At 39.4% G+C, this 10,440-nt stretch overlaps 1 protein-coding gene across 2 annotated transcripts in view; it reads right to left on the minus strand.

Annotated features, from left to right (window-relative positions):
* Window positions 1–2,643: 2,643 nt before the first annotated feature.
* LOC138004280 (dyslexia-associated protein KIAA0319-like protein) overlaps window positions 2,644–10,440 on the minus strand; it is a 40,076-nt gene continuing 32,279 nt past the window's right edge. For both annotated transcript variants that reach the window (XM_068850753.1, XM_068850754.1), the window contains exons 27-29: window positions 8,343–8,433; window positions 6,656–6,750; window positions 2,644–4,137 (exon numbers count right to left, since the gene is read on the minus strand). In XM_068850753.1, the coding sequence (XP_068706854.1) occupies window positions 4,007–4,137; window positions 6,656–6,750; window positions 8,343–8,433 (317 nt within the window). In that variant the 3' untranslated portion in view covers window positions 2,644–4,006. The remainder of the gene's footprint in view (window positions 4,138–6,655; window positions 6,751–8,342; window positions 8,434–10,440) is intronic.

Here is a 10,440-nt window from a genome sequence, read left to right on the forward strand (position 1 = left end):
TGAAGTGCACATTGAAGGCTTCCGCCATATCATCGGCGTTATTTATAGTTCTATTATTAGCTTGGATTTCCAAAATATTGGACGACTTACAACTATTCTGTGCGCTAAGCTCGTTAATAAGATCCCAACTCTTGCGTGGATTGCCTTTGCTAGTTTCCAAGTTTTCAGAAAAATATCGTTTTTGCTCCCGCAGAGGCACCTTAGGACTCCCCGCGTAATATAGAGGAAGACTGGAGAAGATAGAATGTAGGTATTCCTGGTAGATTATAACCACAAAAAATCTCGATTTGATCGCTTGCACGGCCGCAAGGTATCAACGTTTTTCCCGCAAATGGTCATGGGCGGCCAGCATGTTTGGGCCATGCGAAGGCGAAATTTTCAACCGACCGCGGAGCGGTTTTACTAAAGTTTTTCAGCCAAAAAATTATACTAAAGGCTTCGGAAAGGATAAAGAAAAGGATTGTGGTTCATTGGTTGGAATTTCAAGCCTTAAATTCCCTGAAAAGGTAAGATTATTTTCGTAGCGATACAATTGCGTGTTTTCGCCACATGTTCCTTCGATCTTACAGAATTGTGTTTTCCCTCAAAATATTCGCTTGTTTTCGCTTTCGCTAGAACATACTTACCTTGATTTCATGTCCAGCGAATTGTTTTATCCTTTAGGATGAATTTTCCGTCGAAAAATCGGTTATTTGGGTGGTTTTTAGCAAACAGTTATTCTTAAGGTGAGATGTCTCGTTGCCGTTAGCAACGGGTCGCAAATTTGACAATTTTATCGGATTAACATATTACGCAACATCACTAATCGGACTACAAAAAAAATTCTGAAAATATTCGTGCCTGGTCAGTTTTCCGTCAAATTTTTGTCCAAGAAAGCTAATAAAACTAGGGAGAATAATAGAACGTCCTATTCAACGGACCAATTTTTCAATGCCTTTCAAACAAATTCTATTTAAAATTTCCCTCTTAAGCTATAATTTTGTGTCTAATAACTAGTCTATTAAGTGCAAAATGACAGGTTTAAACATAATAATAAATTGTTCTTCAATGCTGTCTATAAATTGTTCTACAATGCCTCCTATAACATTCCACTGTTAAAACTCACCCAAGTCCCTACATTCTGCTTCTTCTTGATCGTTAAGAACAAACAAATCCCAAGTTAAGCCACATGGCAAAAAAAAAAAAAAAAGGAAACATCCCAAGCACTTCCCAAAACTACATTTTGTACACTTGTAGTATCATGAGATCCAAAATTACTAAAACCAAAGAACTGAGCCGCAATTCCGTAACAACATAACAGAAAAATTACAAAACTGTAAACAACAAGCCCAACTCAAAAAAAAAACAAAAAAAACAAAACAAAAGAAAATGGTACTGTAGGGCGGGGGCAGCTCTAGTGAGAACTATCACTAGTTTAGCAAGTTTAGTTGCATTATTCACCTGGTTCCTAGCCCGTTTAAACTGCTGCCACATGGCATGATCATTTCTCTTAAAGAACATCTCTTCTGCGCATTCTTTGATTTTCAAAGTAAAAGAAATCGCTGTAAATATTCGGGATTACTCACCCTCAATCGCTATGCTGGACCTTCGATATTGATGCTCCTTGTGACTTTCTGCCTCGTGACTCAAGTTTACCCAGAACATCTCGCGAACTCGGTGAACAATCCCGATACCACCTTACGCGCCCTGTTAAGCAATACCGATCGCTTTCCCCAATACAATAGCTACAAATTTACATGTCAATTTACTTATTTCCCCTTGATTTTCATTGGAATTTTCGTTTCTTCTCCTTCCTCGGCTCCTCTCGAGAATTTCTTCACTTAAATTTCTCAAATTTCTTCGCCTCTTCTCTCGTGCTCTTTCCTGCTCTTTATCCCGTTTCTCGTCACTAATATGATTTCCCCCGCCAGAAAGACGCGGGTTGCCAATGCAAAGCTGCCACGCGATTTCCCGCCAACGAAAATTGCCCGAACACTCCCGTCCCCAGAGGTTGTCCTGCCTCCCCACCAAAACTCGACAGTCTGTACTAGCGGATGTACGTGACGTCATAACCAAAATTTCTCGCATCGATAGATTACCCAAAAAATCTTTCCCATGGTGCTCCGCTGGCACTTTGCACTTTCATAAGTTTTTCGCTATTATTCCATCTCGTTCACATCGTACAAAATTAAATTGGTACGAGCGGTTTTCAGAGTACAAGTAGGGAATGAAAGATTCACATTTGTAGGCTCGAGTTGTCGACAAAACCTCAAATTTGGTGATTTCACATCGTTGTTGTGTGAGTCTCGTAAGAATATGTGGTACAATGCGTGCCACATAGTATTTTGCCTCTTTTAACCAATGACATTGTTGTTCTGCGGCGTTCCCTTTGACGACCGTGCCTATTCGCCCTTGTCACACGGCGGCCATATTGTCCCAGGACACCAAAAAAGCTTTGTTTTACCACGCCAAGCCTCATCCCCATGGTTTCCACTCCGAGGCTTGGCGTGGTAAAACAAAGATCGTTTGGTCTCCCGGGACAATATGGCCGCCGTGTGACAAGGGCGAATTACTTGCTCGACACTCCAAGCAAGTGAGCCTGCGTACGAGCAAGGAAGAGCACGAATGCGCTACTCAGCTATACTCAGACATTTAAACTCTCTTCACTTCCTTAAAAACTCTTTATTGAATTTCCGTTTGGTTGCCACTTACAAATTTTCACACACTAGCTTGCCCATAATTGGAGCAAAGGTAAGTACAAATTATCCCTGTTTACAAATGAAGAAGTATTTATAAATAACCGCATGCATATTCTAACCTCACTAATTTCACCATATTGCATCGAGGCTGTAAATTGTATGAATTGGACTCATCTTAAATTTTACTTCGGTAAAAATTGCTCGATTTTCTATACAAAGAAACTGAGAACAAATAACTATTCTTAACACTGGTAATGGAGGCGATTCAATGCAATAGTTAGTTATTCTTGACAGTTTGTATTGTGTAACCTGGCCTGTGAATGGAAGCGAGGCTCCAGTTGAATCTCGCTTTGGTGCGCAATTGTAACCTTAAGGTGACACTACCAGTTCCACGCCCTCGTTTGAAGTTGAATCCAAGATGGCGTCAGCTTCGCCCCCGATTTTAAAAAATGACTCCAAATGCTTGTGCGTATCTTAATTTTTGCTTTCATTTTCCGTCTGCGTTGCAGAAGTGAAGTGGGATCCATGTTTCTCACTGCTTTTCACCGAGCAAGTTATTGAACATACCACTGGAAAATGGCCTATTTCGGGCAAATATTATTGAAATCCGTTTAATTAAGGCTAGTATTACTCAGTGGTATGCTTAAACGCAGGCGACAGCGAAAACCGGGGACGAACCTCACCCATACGAGTAACAAAAAGGAATAATCTCCACTTTCTTCCGCTCACAGGCATATTACTATAATTAATTAGTATGCGAAGTACATTAATTCCAAACTGCTGTTTATGCTTATGTCACTGTGTAGGCCACTTTCAAAGAAGATAGTAGACCAGAAGTTGATAATCCACTTGTACAAGTTTCGCAGATTTAGTCTTTCAAATTGTGAGTATGTATGTAATGCACAAGATTTCATTCACCTTGCTTCAGAAGCAAGAAAAAACAATCTGGGGAACGCTAATGAACGTAGTGCGACAAATTCTGAAGGATCTCCGTTCAAACGAAATACCTCGCAATGAGCCCTTACACAGAAAAACTCGATAAGTTCATAATAACGTCTCTACCAAATTTCGTGGAATACATGATCACGATAACCAACTGCGCTTCGTCGAGATCAAGGAGAAGGCTATCGTGTTGTATTCTCCGTGTCCATTCCGTAGTCTTAAGTCAGAGAACAAGTATATTCCCGGCCATATAAAACGAGTGCGAAGTGCCATCTTGATTCTGTTCCCCTAAGACGTTTCAGCACTTGTGACGGTGTTACTTCCAAAGAACAAATAAGCAGTCACTACTGTTGCCCGTGTCCAGTCACAACGCTCAATACGTGATATCACGTGTCTTTTCTAATGTAGCCATTTACGGAGCCGTTCATACTCCGCCTTTTAGCTTCAAATACTGTAGATTCATCATCACTATCATCATCTGTGTCGCTTAGCATCAAGCTCGTGCTCAAGAATTTACCTAAAACAATTAAAAGAAAAAAATGCATTGTGGGATAAGCCTTAAGTTGTCTAATTTATCTTGGACAGAGTGACGTATGACAACAGCATTTTGGACATTATCTCAGACAGCTCTAAAAATTGCATTTCAAAAAAGCCGTCAGCAAAATCTAGACTGAAAACAACTACGGTATTTTTAAAATCTAGATTTTAGAGTGATGTTTTGATGACTCCAAGTCATCGTTATCAAGCTAATTAAAGTACAAAAGTAGATGAGATGATTATCATCATCATCAACATTGTTTAACCTCGGATTTAAGAGTAGTTTGCAGTAGGTGGTATCTCTGAGCGATTACCCTCCTAACCATGATATACCACAGAGGACCTCAATATTTTCAGACTTCTGCATGTATAGTATAAAGTATATAGAAGTATAGTAGTAGTATAGTATATAGTATATAGTATATTTCATCTGCTTAACAATGATGACAAGGAGTCATCGAAAAGTCACTGTAAGATCTTGGCATCGCTGAATTTTATTCTTAAAAGTTTCACCAAACCTTTTGTTATTCGTTACAATAAAAACAGGCCCATTTTGTTTACAGAGTAGGGCGTTTCCACATGACGTCACGGCGGCCATGCTGGCGTTCCAAAAACAAAGAAATGGTGGCCATGATGGTGAAGCAAACTAATCCTCCGGGAATTGAAGTCTTTTTTTATGCAAATACCTTCTTTTGTTTCAGTTATCCAATATGGCTGCTGTTCACGTGAGTGAAAACGCTCCATCTGTGATTCTTGGATCAGGTGCTCGTTTCGAGAAAATCACTAACTTTCCGCGCCTACAATCTGCCTATTTTCGAAAGCTGGCCCCAGTTTTTCAAACGATGGATAGCGCTATCCACCGGATAAATCACTATCCAGCGGATAAACACTAGCAAAACCAATTGAGTTATCCAGTGGATAGCGATTTATCCGGTGAATAGCGCTATCCACCCTTCGAACAACCGGGCTCTGGTCTTTCAACAGAGTTACAAGAGCCGAAAGAACATCATACTTGCAAAGTTTCATGCCTCAAAACCGCCTGGGTTTGCTCATAGAGAGAGAGAGAGCGACGGAGAGACATAGCGGAGTCCACAAAATTCGCCCGAAAAGTTTCGGGATTTCCGAGAAACAGACCCTGGAACCGATAAAAACGACACTAGCTGTTTTCGAAAGATGAATTCCACGAATAATGTCATTTACGCTCTTCAGAGCAGCCTCAGAAACGATGGAGGTTGCGGATGGTTACAAAAACTGAACAGGCTTTTACTACGACTAAGCGTATTTAGGCGGAATCGGTCTGTGAACGTTGTTTGGAAGCTCAAGCAAGGACAACGACGGCAACGGAAAAGATATCTGAACATGGACACCGCGTTGTTATTCTTATAATTCAACGATTATTTCGTCGTTGCAATTAAGAATGTCTATAAACCCTTCAGGAATTAAGTTACAATGAATGATGTTGTAGATCCTTCGAGAAAAAAAACAAAAGAACCTCGACGGTGCAGACGTCCTCCCATATCCTCAAGTTTGGACATTTCATATCGTCACCGGTGGATAAAAATTAAAAAAAAGAAAAAAAGAACAAGAAGAAAGAAAGAAAAATGGACTGGTGCGGGTCGAGACCGGAAGTAAAAATTTACCATGCCAGGGGCCCGTTTCTCGAAAGTCCCGAAACTTTACGGGCCATTTTCGGGTGTCACAATTCCCTTGGTATCTCGGAAACGGAGAGGATTTAAGTCGTCTAACTTCACAGTCATGTTTCTTTTAGTTACCTTGAAAACATGTTAGAAGATCGGCTTTCCAAAACAAGCGGTTGGCAGGTTCACAAATAGCTTTTCGGGTCCGAAAAGTTTTCGGGACTTTCGAGAAACGGGCCCCAGGACAGTATCCTTAAGCTTCCTAACATGTCCTGATACTAAATTTATAATGCAAAGGAAACCTCGCTCCCAGAGTTTTAAGCCTTGATTTAAAAAAGATACCTGTTTATTTTAACTGGATTTTTCCTACTTAACTTTAAGATCTTGAGAGAGCTGGATCCAGGAGAAAATGACGTCAAAGACTCACAAGTTTAAGAATGCAAAGCGTGTGTACGCCGCACAATTAATATGCAGCACGGGAGTAATGGCGGATCGTGAAATCCAAAACTTATACTCAAAGTTAACGGCCTTTGGATAAAAATCAAAGCTCAAAATTTTGCCAGTCAGGTGTTAAGAAAACACACTTTCAACATCTGTCTGTGGACTAAAAGAGTCTCGTGTTTAGGCACCATAATGTTTTTGCTCCTTGAATCCACTGTTTTTTAATCGTCCTCGTTCTAAACGCCGATAGTGCCTACGTTTCTATTTACGGGTACTTCCCCTCCCCAATATGTCTCCAATCTATCCGCTTAAAATACCCGGGATGGCAACCAAACATTCGCGAAGAAGGTTTCTCAGCACGTACCCACTAAACCGATATGCTTGCACTGCAAGCTAATTAAAGCCTAAACAGATACACACCTCCTTTGGGTAGCATCTCCATGCTCTCCAGCTTATCATCGTCGTCATCAATAACAGCATAGCGATGATGGCGTCTCTTTCCACGACCTCGTCTCCTGTACAAATCATGTCAACAAAACGTGCTTAAAACGAGTCCTGGCAGAAATTCTTAGCTTAACAAGGACGGTGAAAATCCATGAACTCGCACACAAGGTAGCTACTTACGACGAAAGTTACTATATATGAAAGCTATAATGACATATATTTGAACTATGGGCTTTCATTTCGTTACCACTCAAGTAACGTTAACGTTAATAACTGCGTTGATCGTTAGCTCAGCCCCGGTAATTCCGCAACATTTCCATTTGTCAGCGGAATTCCCTAACGCTGAATTTCAAAGTTATATAAAGAGACTTTCAGACCCAAATTCTTGGTGAACCTCCATGGGTTATGTCACCGCTGCAAAACACACTAAAGATAACGGCAAATGGTAGAAAAAAATAATTATAATTTATAACGTGACGTGGAAATAAGGCAAACAAGAACAGAAGGAATAAAGTAAAAGAATAGACGAAAAATTCAACGGTGAAGGTGTCCCCTCGATACAACGTAAGAATGAATAACGGAACAAAGAAGGAGGTTGGAAAGTGACACAACAAAAAAGAAAAGCAGAAAAGAAAAACAACACACTGTTGGGATAAAAGAAAAGCGAATTTACGAGGACCCATTAAAAAAATGGAAAAGAGAAATGGGATACAAGAAATTAGAGTATGGAGCTCGAGGTATGAAAATAGGGCTAGGGTTAGAGAAACAGAATACAGTGCCATCAGTCCAGGAAGACGAAACTGCTGTGTTCTCCCCTAGATGATGTGCCTTCAAAGTACACCATTAATTATTGGCGCTAGCCATTCCAATGCTAAATCTTTATGCAACGAATATGAGGTTTATCTTTTCGGTAGTTATTTGAGCGGGGGGATTGACAGCCAGCTGATCGTTTGATACAAATAAGCCCTGGATAAAATAAAACAATACGGAGGATATTTCTGCTTTGGGAGACCAGCTCGACAGCTTTGCCAGTACTAAAGCTTACCGATCGGACGTTGGAAGGGCAAGCCAGACCTTAGGTCAGCTTTTTACATTTTATGGAATGAAATTGAAGACAAAAACCTCTATTTATAGGAGAATTGTCCAAGAAAACCATACAATACCTATGGTCAGTAGAAGCAGCATCTTCCGATAACAAAGGAGCGTGGACATTTAGAACTACGTTTTCACGACGACGTCTAGAAACAGAGAAAGATAGAGAGACAGAGGAGAGAAAGCGAAGATGAGAGGAAAACAGTTCAAGAAGATTGAAAAACCGCAAGGACATCGCGGTAAAGAAAGTTTCCGCCAATGACGAGATTTAAAGATATGTTGGAACATAGTACACCTACATGCTATAGAATATAACACTAATCGGGACAACGCTTTGATGTAACGGGATGCACGCTGTTTTACTGGCGTTTATTCGCGCGAACTTGATATTGCGTTTCTGCTGGCTGTGACCTTCATAAATTAATGGTAGTGACAATTGATTTATGCACGGTCACCGCACATATGACTTCAGTTTCATGGAGGTTTACCAACAGTGGTACGTCCTCAGCCACAGCGCGTAGGTTCTTTAACGACTCACATTGATGATGGCTTTACTTTTACTATTACACACCTTCCCATTAAGAAGCATATGACCCAAACAAGTCCCCCAATAGCCATAATGATACCAAAGATTATTACTGTCACATAGAGGATACTCCAGTCTGCAAATAATACAACTGAAAGTCAGAAATTTCGACGCAAATGAAAGGTACATAATATATAGAGATTATTATAATTTTTTTAATTGATTTATAGAAATTTATTATTTGTTATACTAGGTTATTTTGATTTATTTTTAGCTGCACATAAAGCGTGTATGATAATTTGTATTGATATAGAGCGGTTTTCAGTAGCGTGTCGAAAGTAATTAGTGAATTACTTTGGTTTTGCATTACTTCACTTAGTGATTGGTTCAAAGTTCTCGCGCCACTTTTTCAACCAATCAGAAGTGAAACCAAAACCAATCGTGGCTCGCGCGTGCACATTTTCCCGCGCTTTGTGTCGGCTACGTGTAATTACTTCGAATTTTGCTTGGTTGACTGGATTGTCTCCGTCCTTTTTGATTGGCCAAAGTAATTACTTTGGTTTTGGTTTTACGACACTCATTTGAAAACTGCTCTATGCGCTACAGAAACCAATAAATTATTATTATTATTATTTCGTTTCTCCCTAAACTTCCAGTTGTTCAAATTTTACAAAGAATATGCGGAATTTACAATTCAAAGCGATATTCTTGACTTAAGATGGACAGTGTCTCTAATGTGTGGAAAGTAAGTTGAATGAATAGACGGCTTTCACGGTCTCGCAGTTCTGTGAGATTACCCATTTCTGGCATTGTCTAATTAGATTGTTTTTGTCCTTTATACCTATTTTATCCAAGTCAATTACAAGCTGTTTATTATAACTTGCTAGGAAATCAAACACAGTGTTCACTTGAGTAACACTAATTCTGGGGTAAAGTCTCTTCAGGCCAGCTCTAAGGTTTGTGTATTTGTGCTGCTTGTATAAGGATCGCTCATCAATACATCCTACGTTACACAGTTCCTTCAATCAGGATCCATTATTATTATTACAGGGCTTGAAATTAGCGAAAAAATCCAGTCGCAATTTTAAGACAAGATACGAAAATGTAGTCGCAATTTCGCAAAACTTAGTGCCAAAATCGTCGCGCTGCATTGTGTTGTCAGCGGTGTAGCAAAACAAAATATGAGCCCACAATATTTGTGTTGAAAGAAACCGCTGAAAATGGCGAATGCTATCGAAGGGATGGAGTTGTGCACGTAACATCGCGGCGAAATTACGCAACAATTACGGAATCTTCAGATTGAAAGAAAACTCAAGGCGAGAAACAAAAGATTTTTGTCATTTCTTCATTTGCTTTAGTAAAACGAGCAGCCAAGTGGCAACTGCTAACCCTTTTGTTTCGAAAGAGCGAAGATGAAAACAAGTCGCCAGATATTTTAGTCGCAAAGGGAAAAAATTCAGTCGCAAATGCGACTGTATTGGTCGCAATTTCAAGCTCTGTTAAATAATAAATAGATAATAATAATAATAATAATAATAATAATAAATAATAATAAATAATAATAATAATAATAATAATAATAATAATAATAATAATTATTATTATTATTATTATCATCATTAAATAATACAAGGTGAATTAAAATGTCTTCGGCGTCGTAATCATCATTATTATCATTATCATGAGCATCGGCGTCGTCATTTTCGTCATCATCACCGTCATTGTAAGCATTGTCGTCATCATCATCATTATCATCATCATCATCGCCGACGTCATCATTATCATCATCATCATTAACATCATCATCATTAACATCATCGTAATCATCATCATAGTCGTCGTCATCGCCATCGTTAGCATCTTACGCTTCATTATCGTCGTCTACGTCATAACTATCTGTCAACATTATCCAGATGGAGCTTGAGCAAGGACCAATAACGTCCAAGTCGTTCGGCATGAAAAAACGAATAACAGCATAATCATGAAGAGTGTGAAAATCTATGTTAGGTTTTACAACTCCGTTACATACACTAAACACAAATTCTGTCATTTCACGTCGTTGTCTGGCAAAGAAACGAACCAAAATAAAAAAATGCACAGGTCGTGCACAGCCAATGATTTCAAGCGTCACAGCTAGCGTTTT

This window comes from Montipora foliosa, chromosome 5, assembly GCF_036669935.1.
Source record: "Montipora foliosa isolate CH-2021 chromosome 5, ASM3666993v2, whole genome shotgun sequence".
Classification (NCBI taxonomy): Eukaryota; Metazoa; Cnidaria; class Anthozoa; order Scleractinia; family Acroporidae; genus Montipora; species Montipora foliosa.